This window comes from Hibiscus syriacus, unplaced genomic scaffold (assembly GCF_006381635.1).
Source record: "Hibiscus syriacus cultivar Baekdansim isolate YM2019G1 unplaced genomic scaffold, ASM638163v2 tig00110152_pilon, whole genome shotgun sequence".
Classification (NCBI taxonomy): Eukaryota; Viridiplantae; Streptophyta; class Magnoliopsida; order Malvales; family Malvaceae; genus Hibiscus; species Hibiscus syriacus.
The window spans coordinates 51,717-63,946 of NW_024062604.1; the positions used below are offsets into that span (position 1 = coordinate 51,717).

A 12,230-nucleotide genomic window follows, 5' to 3' on the forward strand; every position below is an offset into this window, starting at 1 on the left:
TTATAATATGATAAATATTTATAATTAAATTTAAACAAAAACTCAACAATTCAATTTAATTCGACTTGATTTAAATTTTATAAACTCAAATCGAAAAATTTTTGAGTCAACTACTTTATAAATTGAATCGAGTATTTAGGTCCAACATAACTCTAAACCCAACATAATTACTTGTTGTTCACTTATAGTTGGTTAAATTTTTTTGAAATAGTTATGTTTTGAGGGTTTAGGGTTGCCGTTTCAAGTTCAATTTGTTATGGTAGATTTTGAGAATGAATTATGAATTTGGAGTTGGGCATGTAATTAAAGTATTTTGGAATTTGAGGTTTAGAATGTAATTGAAGTATTTTAAATTTTGGGGTTTAAAATGTAATTGATGATTGTGTTGCAAGTTTTAAAAGTTGAGAGACCTAACTGCAAGCACCTGAAAAGTTTAATGACCATTTATATAATTTACCCTAAAGGCAGTGAAACGACCATTACGTCGAGGATCCATATTGCAAACGAACTAAATGTTTGGTGACTGTACTGTAAGTTTTAAAAGTTGAAAGATATAGATGCAAGAATTTGAAATGTTTAGTGACCTTTTTGTATAATTTACCCATAAATATAAACAAGTCTAGGCATTTCAAGCTTTCTAATCAACAACAAAAACAAAAACAAAATAAAGTGTCTTCAAATTAAAATTAGAAAATCGAGCTAGGGTTTATTTTTTTTTCACAGGAAGAGCGACCTGCAATCGTTGCGAAGAACCAAAGATGCCGAAGAACAAGGGAAAGGGGGGAAAGAACCGAAAGAGGGGAAAGAACGAGGCCGATGACGAGAAACGTGAGCTTATTTTCAAAGAAGATGGGCAAGAATACGCCCAAGTCACCCGCATGCTGGGCAACGGCCGATGCGAAGCTATGTGCATCGACGGCACCAAGCGACTCTGCCACATCCGAGGTAAAATGCACAAGAAAGTATGGATCGCCGCTGGCGACATCATCCTTGTCGGTCTTAGGGATTATCAAGACGACAAGGCTGACGTCATCTTGAAATACATGCCCGACGAGGCTAGGCTTCTGAAGGCTTATGGAGAGCTACCGGAGAATACAAGGTTGAATGAAGGGATTGCTGGCGGCATTGATGAGGAAGATGATGGTGCCGGTGATGATTACATTGAGTTCGAGGATGAGGACATTGATAAGATCTAAAGTTCCTCTTTTTTATTGTCATTTCTGAATTTATTTTAAGGCTCGAAGATGCTATTTGGAATATATTTCTGCTTTATTAAGCACTATGGATGCTGGATTTATGTTATAACACATGGGTTTACCTTTTTATCTTAGATTGTATTATGTTTTCAGATTGTGTTGATTTTAATATTGCAATTGAGTATATGTTGATTTACGAGGAAAGATTGTTGATGATGAAATCTTCGCTTGGCTATTTGCTTTCATGTTATCATCTTCTTCCGAGTAGTTAAGATTTTGATTATGTGATCTCAGGCCTTTAATCCATTGGGGATTTCGATTTTATTTATGAGTTTTATAGTAGTGTTATTTTTCATGATTTATTATCGTAGTGTCGAGCAATTTTTTCAGGTAGAGAAATTCCAGGAAGTCCTGATTCAGATGTTTAGCTTGATGCTCCTGCTCACCTCATTGTCATCTTTGTGTTAGATTTTGATTGTTATACGAAGAATATCGGTTTCTGTTGCCTTCATTGATCATCATTGCAAAACAGAAGCATTGCTGCTGTTTTTGGAAGCATTTATTCACACCATTGTTCGACTGTAACCAAGATGATGGTGACAATTTCATGTGTTTAGTCCTGGATTAAGGTGATATAAATATGTGTTCGATGCAGGTATGCACGATTTCTTTTAAATTTTTTTTTCAGTCTCATGTATGAAACCAGTTTGTTCCTCACTTTATGGACCTTCATATGTATAGTAAAATAGTTGCAATTGAACTACGATATTTTCCAGGCTTAAGTTTCTTGCTAAAGGAATTTATCAAGTTGAATGTACATTTGAATGAAAGAAACGGGCTACTTTCTCTGCATTAAACGTGGCGTATTTGTTTGTTCTAGGAAATTATAGTCATACACACAGAATTGACAAGCTTTTATTCCAGGAACAGGGCAAATATAAAGGTTACAAGAATTCATACAAAGAAACCCTATTATTACAGGACAGGATACAGATTTCTCTTTTACAGGGTAGCATATTTCATTTGCCAATGTTGTGAAACTATTCAGTTCCAGCAATCTTCTTTTTAAGTTCCTCAATATCGGTGGCTAGTTCTTTCCTGCTTGACTGACGAAATAAGCATGTTGTTAGCAAATAGCTTTCTGTTGAAAACCAATAAGAAATTAATTGTAATTTAGTCCAACTATGAAATATAAGCTAAATTTGAGCATTTGTAACTCAAAGGCTGATTCAAAATATACATCATATTCCATTGATTCAGTTGTTAATCTTACCTTGAAGAGAAGGTATCTGTAGACAAACCATGTTGTATATCCAAGTCCAACCAATTCCATGATTTTTGGGAGCTGAGATACATTGGTTTCAGATTTGATTAGCAGTTTTAGTGGAAACAAGTTGGATAGTGTAGCATTAAGAGTTAACTTACCAAGGGGACTGAATTAATGGCACCGACAAGAATAGACAAGAGCCAAACAGAGACTATTGCCCCGCCGCCATAAACAATAACTGTGGACTTGTTCTCGATTTTATCCCACTAGTAAACATAAGCCTAGTGAGTGCCCCAGCACAGGTTAAAAAAGAGCAAGTAATTGATTAATGGTAAGGCCAAGTTTAATCACCTTTTCTTTCAAGTCAGAGAAAAGCTCCCCAGCATCAACAGAGCTCTCCTCTGTGGCTTTTGTTTGGACCAAAGGAAACCTCCGGGATTCTATTTTTCAAGCCAAAAAAAAAAACAAGTAAGAACTATCCAAGTTTTCCAATCCCCCACCGCCAACTCTTAATTTACTTGGCATTTAAGCTTTCGTTTCCTTTCAATAAAATCAAACAGGGAAGAGGACGCAAGGGAAGCAGGCGTTAATGTGAACAGCTGTACCTGGAATTAGCTTAACGGACGAGGAAAGTGGAGCAGTGGAAACACAAGGAGGAAGTGGCATCAAGGCAGAACAGCAGGTGGTTCTTACGGCCGTGGGGACATGTGGGATCAAAACGGCTGTAGCAGCCATGGACGATGCTGCTGCTGCTGCTGCTGCTGCCGCCATTTCTCTCAAATTAAACTATCGCTGCGGCCTGCTGAAATCTACAAATCCTATACTCTGATGCCTTTTGAGTTTACAGTATACTTGCTCGTTTTCCGGTTTATTTTTGTATCAAGTGTACTGGAAGAGAAAAATACGTTAAGAGTTGTTTTTTGGTGGTAGCGAATGGAGTGATGAACACGTGGATAAGAAATTTAATCGAGGATGATGATTGGTTGGTGCCCTATCCATCTGCAATCCCGTTTTGAGAAATTGCCCACTAGAGGCCTCTGTGGACCTAACTTATCCAAAAGAGTCTACGTTTGGGCTTTAGCTGCATTCCCTGGTGGACTCATTGAGCCAACCATGACCCATTGGAATCTTGAACTTTGAACTTCCACCAAAACTGGGTTCAAGTCTAGTTTTGTTTATGTACGTGATATTTTTTTAGGTAAAAGGGTAAATGAGGTCTTCATATTTTCAATAAAAAAAATTAATGTTGTCCTCGTATTTTTTTACATCCAAACCTCTCAAATTTAGAAAATTGACTCAACGTGGTCATTTGACTAACGATTTTTTTCGTAAACCGTTATGGTATTGGTGTAACACTTCACGATGCTAACGTGACAATCCACAATGGTTGGTGATTTGATTGATGTGGTAGATGAGCTAAATTGATTTTTTGGTTGAGTTGAGGGTTAATTTGTTTTTCTTTTAATTCAAGGATTTATTTGATTTTTTTTAGAAAAATATTTTAAATTTTAAAATTTCAATTTAAACTATAAAAATATAGAAAAAATAAATATAAATATAAATATTAAAAATAAAAATTAAATTACTAAATATATATATATATATATACTTAACTAGAATGATTGAAAATGTCATTTAATTCAGAGACGAATTCTAATGTGAATTTATTTTATTTAGCAGAATAATTATACTGTTAATCTCATACATGTCAATTTTAATGTGACTTTTATTTTATTTTTTATTTTATAAAAAACAAATTTTCTAATCCTTGAAAATTTAAAAAAAAATTAGGAATAGAAAAAAATCTCAAATACATGGATTTCATATTTTATGAAATTTATTTTCCTCTATCCTATTTTTTATAATATTTTTTAATTATATATTTTATGACAATTTATACATAGATTTTAATTTTATAACTTTTAAATTTTATTTTTTATAAGACTATAATTTATAATATTTATTTAAAAATTAATGAAAAAACACATTTAAAATTTATGATAATTAGAGGTGAATGTATAAAATAATTTTTTATAGGATGGAAAGTTAATGTTCATATGAACAAAAATTAGGTTAAAATTGAGGTAAAATATATTAATATATTTTTTATTTTTAGTAATTTAAATTTTATTTTTGATATATTATATTTAATTACTTAATAAATATCTATTTAAAATTTATATTTAATTACTTAAAAATATTTTTTTTTATAGTTTTTGTATCTATATATGTATTTTTCTTCTTCTTTTAAATACTTTAATATTCTTTTAATGTTATGTATTATGTACATTAAAGACACATTATATTAAACTAATTTTTAAAGACACGTCGATGTGATTGGCTTAAGAAAAATGATAATATGTCATTAATTAATCTGAATAGTGAGTCGATATAAGCCATAAGGAAAGAGCTTAGGGTTTTTTCCCATTACTCGGGATTTTTTATTTAACCCATTAGAACATCCTGTTTTTTATTTTATTTTGGAGAATACGACAATTGCTACTGTGTAGCTTGAACTCGTCACCTCAGAAATATTTTTTAATGGACACGGATGAGTGGATTCCACGTGAGTCATTAATTTAATGTAATTAATGGGAATCGTCACCTTGAGGTGACAAGTCCATTTACAAAATAGTTTTTTTAAAAATATAAAAATAATGTAAAATTTTGAAAGTAAAAAAAATCAATGGAACTCGTCACCTCGAGGTGACCAATTCCTTTGAATTAAAAAAGTAACCATTTATAGTCGTTGGTCAACGAGCAACAACAACGGTCAACCGTTGGATTTTTAAAATTACAAGTCGTTTATAGCTGTTGAGATTTGGTTATAAATAAGGGTTTAGGTTTTTCACCATCCACTATTATAAAAAATGTTGTGCCTCGGTAATATTCATATTTTGTTGATCGAACTCCTTCCGGAAGAAGAACGAAGCATTTATCAGTGCAGAATGACATCGAGAGATCCGCATCAGCGAATGATGATATATCTTCAACAATCTGGTCTATATCCAGCCATATTTGTAAATGACTTTAAGGTAAAACCGTCATTGATTTCGGCTCAAAGTGAACGTTAAAAGCCTGAGACGCACACTTTCTATTTCCTGAGTTGTGAAACAACGATTACTTTGGAAGACATCACTTACTAACTTGGTGTTCCTGTGAATGGTGCTGCCATCGTGAGGTGGAACGATTACAACCCCATGAGTATTGTCTACGAAGTTTTGGGAAGCTTACCATAATCTGAGGTCTGAGACATGTATCGAATACGGATGACGTGGTTGGAGTCCGAATTTTAAGTGACGGACGACTCTACAGCGGAGGAGGTTATTTTTTGCATCATGAGCATATCTTTTCCAATTGATCAGAGGGGTATTATTACTTGATAAATCCAATAATTTGGCACACACTCAGTATTTGTCTATATTAAATAATATCGCTGAGTGTCGTAATGCTAGTTGGGGCTTGATGATTTTAGCGTTTTTGTACCAAGAGCTTTACAAGGCTGCAATCATCGAGATAGGTTAAAAAACCAATGTAGCAGATTGTCTAATATTACTACAATCCTGGGCTTCGTATCGGTTTCCATTTTTGACACCGATTACATCAGCCCCAGTGGAGTTTCCTCTAGCTGCAAGGAAATTTTTTAATTTATTTTTAATATATTTTTATATGTTTTAATCATTTTTTTTTATTTTTACATTTTCTAGATGGCGCCATAAAATAGTCGAGATGAAGTTGTCAGTTGTGTAACGCCTTGAAATACGGGTTAAGAGTTTCATGTATATTCGATTTGGACCTTAGAATAATTTCCCTTAGCCCATGAAGAGTTTGATCCAAGTGGAATTTGTTTGGGCTTGTGATGAGCACAACAAGCTTTGAAATGGGTGTTTTTAATCTTGATTCAAATGTGGAGGGACTAGGAGGGTAATTAACTCATTAATTCAAAACAAAGTTGAATCTCATTTATGTGGGATTATCTGACATCTGTAAACACTCATCTTTTTCACCCTAAGAGTTTAACTTCTTCCTCTCTTCTTCTTTATCATCTTCCTCTCCAAGCATCACAAAAAGTTGTAAACTTTAGAGTTTCCAAACATCATTTGAAACAACCAAAGAAACAGCTAGAATCTACTCCCTCCAAGCTTCAATTCAAACCCTTAATTTCATGTTTTGGTTGAGTTAGCAAAATTGGGTTTAATTGGGGTTTAGGAAACTATGAGACTTTAATCTATTTTTGGGGAGTTCTGAGCTGTAAAGATTATTCCTAGTACTTCTTTAAACTCTAAAATGAGTAAACAACTCATTATGTTTGTTCTGATTAGTGTAAGAGAAGCAAGAGAGATCTAAAGCAAGAGGCAAAGAGAAATTGGTCATTGGGTGAGTGTAGGATGTTTTTTAGCAGCTTGGAAACAAGGTAACACGATTCTAACTTGACCATACCACATGTAGGTCATTGTATGTGCATATATGGTTTGTTTTGTTCAAGAAAACATGCTAGAGTAACTTGACAATACCATCTTATTTGAAGTTTGTAAGCATTAAAGATGACACCTTTTGACCTCTAAGACATCAAATAAGACTTTAATAAGCTTTGCTAGTCTTAGGAGAGTGAATGGGTCAATTTTAGATGCAATTTCGTACCCAAAATGGGGTATTCAAGGCCGTTGGTATCAATATTGTAAGAATAATACCATTTCTGTTATTTGTATAAGGTAAAAATAAGACAATTTTTAGGGTGAGTATCGATACCCCTTCAAGATTATCGATACTCGGGATCCAATTTTGATACTCAAGGGGTTTCAATACCCGAATTCTAGAGTACAAAAGTGGTATCGATACTTATGAGAGTATCGATACCCAGGGTAGAGTATCGATACTCATGGGAGTATCGATACTGAGGTAATTTTTCTAAACATCGAAGCTATTTTTGGTACCGATACTCAGAGTGAGTATCGATACCCAAGGGTCATTATCGATATTGCTGGCACAATATCAATACCATTGTTGATATTTGGGCAATTTTGTTCAATCAGTTTGGGTGTTCGGGCTTGGGTGTTCTGAGGTTGTATAAGCTAAGTATTCAATACAAGTAAAAACAATCAAGTTAACTAAAATCTCACCTAGAAATCAAGCAAGTTAGGATGACATAAGATTTGCCTTTACATGATGCTCTAGAAACGGTCAGGACACCCGAGCTACTCTAACATTATAACAATAGCCTCTATTTGTGAAATATCAAAATATTGTCTGATTTGGTACAACTCTGATGCAAGTAAAATTTCATATCGTGCTTAACTTATCCATGCTTCAAAGATACCTATTCCATCTGCCCCATGTCATACCTTTTGAGCAAGTTAAAATAAGGCAAGACCTAACTTATGCGGAAAGACCGATCATAATCCTTGAGAGAGAGGTTAAGGAGCTAAGAAACAGAAAATTCCACTAATGAAAGGTTTTGTGGAGGAACCGTGGCATAGAGGAGGTGACATGAGAACCTGAAGAGGACATGCAACTTCAGTATCTACACCTCTTTTATTCATGTAAGTTTCAAGGACGAAATTTCTTTTTAGGAGGGAAGAGTTGTAACGCCTCAAAATACGGGTTAAGAGTTTTAGTTATTTTTAATTTTGAGCTTAGAATAATTTCCCTTAACTCATGAAGAGTTTGACCCAAGTGGCATTTGGTTTGTGTTTATGATGAGCCCAACAAGCTTTGAAAGGGATGTTTTTAATCTTGATTCAAATGTGGAGGGACTAGGAGGGTAATTAACCCATTACTTCAAAACAAAATTGAATCTCATTTATGGGGGATGATTTCATGTCTGTAAATACTCATCTTTTTCACCCCAATAGTTTGTCTACTTATTCTCTTATTCCTTATCATCTTCCTCTCCCAGTATCACACAAAGTTGTGAACTTTAGAGTTTCCAAGCATCCTTTGAAACAACCAAGGTAAGAACTATAATGTACTCCTGTCAAGCTTCAATTCAATCCCCTAATTTCAAGTTTTGGTTTTGTAATACCCCGGATTCAAAGTTAAGAGTTTTGGGAAAAGTCGAGTTGGGCCTTGAATTAATTTCCTAGTTTATAAGAAACTTTGACACAAATTAAAGTTGATTTTGGCTTGAGTTGAGCCCAATAGTTGTCAAATGAGACATTTTTAATCTTGGGATGAAAATTGAAAGACCAAGGAAGCAATTATACCATTGTTCAAAAAAAAAAAGAGAGCTGAAAACCAATTAAGTTGGGTGATATCATGTATATTTCCTCTTCTCTTTTTCACCTCACCAAGTTTTTCTTCTTCTCCCAAGAATTTTCTATCTTCTTCCTTAGCATCCTTAGTAAAGGTGGAAGCTTTATTTTCCTTCAAGAATTTTCAGCATCACCAAGGTAAGAAACGAAATCAGTAACTCCTGAGCTTTATTTTAAGTTGTCAACTTCACATTTCCTCATTATTTATCAAAATGTAGGTTTAGTGGGGGTTTTAGGAACCTAAGTGATTCCAGTTCGTTTTGGGGAGATTTGGACCTCTAGCAACGTTTTAAATTTTCCTATAATCATCCTTGCAACATTAGTAACCCCTGTTTTTGATTTTTGTCTAGTAAGAGGTTGGAGAAAGCTCCAAAGCAAGGGGAAATAAGAAGCTTACCTTGGGTTGAGCCTTTTGACACTTCAAGTAGTTTAGATACTTAGGTAACTCACTTTTAAACTCGACTATAGCATATGTAGCTCATGTAGATGAGATTTGTTAGGCTACATAAGCTTGAAGTATATTCATGGTAGATTCATTGTTTAGGTGTTTTCAGCATGTATTAAGACCTATTTATGACCTCCTAATATCAAATAAAACACTTAAGCTTTAGTTGGGGACCTCAATGGGGCATTTAGGGCAGAAAAATAGGATTTTTGTGCCAAAACAGAGCATTTAGTAATGATGGTATCGATACTGTAAGAACAATATCGATATTGTTATTCACTTAGGCAAAAATTAGATAATTTTAAAAGGGTAGTATCGATACCAAGGTAGGAGTATTGATACTCCCCATAGGGGTATCGATATTGGGGCATTTTTCAAAACATCGAACCAAAATTTGGTATCGATAATCAGTCAAGTATCGATACCCCAACACCATAGTATACTCATCCTAGGGTATTGATAATACCTTAACCAAATAGTCCACATCAGTCAAGGGGTATCGATACTAACAGGTGGGTACCGATACCAAAGGATTAGTATCGATACTAAAGGGTTAGTATCAGTACCCATAAAAACATTTAGTTAAATAATCCAAGGATTAAGAGATTAGATTCAAGGTACCTCATATACTCAGAATAATAACAAATACGACAGTTAGGGATATCTAAGTCCGTACCAAGGAACTTTAGTAGTCGACTGGGCATAGATACCCCTAGACTCGATGGAGTAAGTTGGCAGGTTTACATTTCTGATGTAGCTCTTGATCTTACCCTAGATACCCGAGGGTATCTCAGAAAGGCTAGAGGGGTGTGTAAGCTCCGATATGCAGAACCCTTAGCTACACCATGATGCCTACTCAATTGTTAAAATCAGTAGCTTTGCATGTTTAGACTTGTGCCACTAGCTAACTCATTTAGTGACTGCATGTAGTATAGTACAATTATTAGTGAGGCCTTGAGCTTGTAAGCTCAGCGTTCGGAATGTTTCCATGTGCAGGTTCATAGGGGCAGTTCGTGGGAAGTTATCGTCACCAGACATTCCAATGTAGTACTTCAAACCAACAGAGACCATTAGAGTACATCTTGAGTCATCTTTATAGGATATGTACTATTTATGAACCCTTATGTATATTCTGTCATAACTTTGATTTGTACTCGGTATTGTATTATTTTGGATATATTTTGGGAGCTCCCCATTATTTTGTAAACTCATAATATTATCATGTTTTATTTTTATTACTATCAGTGATATATTTTTAGTGAATTATAAAGCAGTTTTTAAAGAAAATTTTTGGGTAACTATTTTTGTAGTTCCGTGTAACATTGAAATCTATAGATCCTCTGGTCGAACTGGATTAGGGTGTTACATTTAATGGTATTAGATCGTCCATGTTTAGTCATTCCTAGGACCCGCGGGTTAGATCCAGTCAGTGTCTGTATATGTACATGCCTCTAGGTAGTAAAGAGTATTATAACAACTGGAATGACGATAATGATGTAACACCCCCAACCCGTATCCGACCGGGATACAAATCCAAGGTGTCACATTGACTTTTCAAATCATTTATTTTTTTAAAAGATATTTGAAAACTTAAACATTTACTTGTTTAAATGATGGAACCCATAATTAAAAATGAAATATAGAAAATTCAAACTCAAATCGAAAATAAAACTTACTAATTTACATAAATATAATAAAGTGTTTTTACAAAATTTGATCAGAGCATATACGATTTAAACATATAATTACATGCCAACTAAATTCAATACAACAAAATGACATACTGTTAAATTGTTTCTGATCTGATCTTCAGTTGATATATGATGTCTTGTCTTCAAGTCCTAGCTTTGATCTTTTTGCTTCTTTGTACCTGCGTGGGATAAAGAAACTTAATCATATTCTAAGTATTTCATAAAATCATATAAAGAAACTATAGAACACATCATAGAACCAAAAACATAAATGTATATATATATCATCATCATCATCATACACTGTTCATTTATATCATTTCTTTTAATAGCCCATGGTAAATCATTGAGAACTTAAGGTATGTGAGTGCATTGAGGTTGTGCACTAATACTATCACCACAGCTCGTATAAATTGCACCAAAGTACCACGTAGAAATTTCCCAAAGGATCACATAGATATGCGCTGGAGGACCACATAGAAATGTCCCGAAGGACCACGTAGAATTGTCCCGAAAGACCGCGTAGAACCATTGACTCTTGACATGCCAATTATACCTTTAGCTCTCATATCACATACTTTTGGGCTTTATCACTTATACCATTTCACATAGCTTATATCACATAGACATATAAACACATAGATCATGTAACACGTAGGATGAAATGTAACACATAGATCATGTAGAACAGTGCATGTAACACATAAACATATACTTGTATTCATAGCTTGTATTCATGTACACATAGAAAAAGAATTAAATCTGTGATTATATTCATGTACACATATACTCATATCAATTCATAAACTTTCAAACATTCTCTAAATCAAAATATTGGAAATAGACTCATCGCAAGTCTTATTTCCATTAAACAATATATATAATAGTATGCACTCACATTAGCCTCACTTAGTCAAAGCACAATCCTTATCACTCTTGGCTGATTTTATAAATTTGTGTCTTCCGATACTTGCCTTTATTTGATATCTACACAAAAATATGAATGATATGAATATCAGAATTCATATCACCATAATCAATCATCAATAACGTAAGCTAAAATAAGCACTTAATTCACAATTTCATTCTAAATAATATCTGTACCCTAAGCCCAGTACCGATACTTCCTCTCTATGGTATCGAAACTATACTTTAGTATCAATACCTATTCTACATTCTGGAAATTGCCTTCTAAAAATGGTATTGATACTTGTCCATTGGTATCGATACCCTTGGTATCGATGCTACTCTTTCGGTATCGATACTCATCTTCTAATTTGTACAATTTCTTCTTATGGTATCGATACAATTCTTCCAGTATTGATACCCAAACCCAGATTTTACTTATTTTTGCTTTGGAGTATTGATAATGTTCATCCA

General features: G+C 33.9%; 2 protein-coding genes across 3 annotated transcripts; one reads left to right on the forward strand and one right to left on the reverse strand.

Annotated features, from left to right (window-relative positions):
• The first annotated feature begins 654 nt into the window (after positions 1-654).
• Positions 655-1,346, forward strand: LOC120215691 (eukaryotic translation initiation factor 1A). Its single transcript, XM_039213289.1, has one exon. The coding sequence runs from the start codon at positions 759-761 to the stop codon at positions 1,194-1,196; it is 438 nt and encodes a 145-aa protein (XP_039069220.1). The 5' UTR covers positions 655-758; the 3' UTR covers positions 1,197-1,346.
• A 669-nt stretch (positions 1,347-2,015) lies between these two features.
• Positions 2,016-3,379, reverse strand: LOC120215688 (protein CURVATURE THYLAKOID 1A, chloroplastic-like). 2 transcript variants are annotated; one of them, XM_039213285.1, is made up of 5 exons: positions 3,069-3,373; positions 2,815-2,903; positions 2,622-2,729; positions 2,470-2,541; positions 2,016-2,302 (listed from the first exon to the last, which is right to left on the reverse strand). In XM_039213285.1, the coding sequence occupies exons 1-5, from the start codon at positions 3,232-3,234 to the stop codon at positions 2,237-2,239; spliced, it is 501 nt and encodes a 166-aa protein (XP_039069216.1). In that variant the 5' UTR covers positions 3,235-3,373; the 3' UTR covers positions 2,016-2,236. The 2 variants fall into 2 exon arrangements, with proteins under 2 accessions (XP_039069216.1, XP_039069217.1); XM_039213286.1 differs by having other exon boundaries at positions 2,246-2,337; positions 3,069-3,379.
• Between the last annotated feature and the right edge of the window lie 8,851 nt (positions 3,380-12,230).

Bases quoted from the DNA above. Each gene is read 5' to 3' on its own strand.
- LOC120215691 (XM_039213289.1), top strand. From the start codon at position 759: ATGCCGAAGAACAAGGGAAAGGGGGGAAAGAACCGAAAGAGGGGAAAG.
- LOC120215688 (XM_039213285.1), bottom strand. From the start codon at position 3,234: ATGGCGGCAGCAGCAGCAGCAGCAGCAGCATCGTCCATGGCTGCTACA. The intron at 2,904-3,068 runs GTACAGCTGTTC...CTTGAAAAATAG, and splicing joins GTCCGTTAAGCTAATTCCAG to AATCCCGGAGGTTTCCTTTG. The intron at 2,303-2,469 runs GTAAGATTAACA...TTATTTCGTCAG, and splicing joins ACAGATACCTTCTCTTCAAG to TCAAGCAGGAAAGAACTAGC.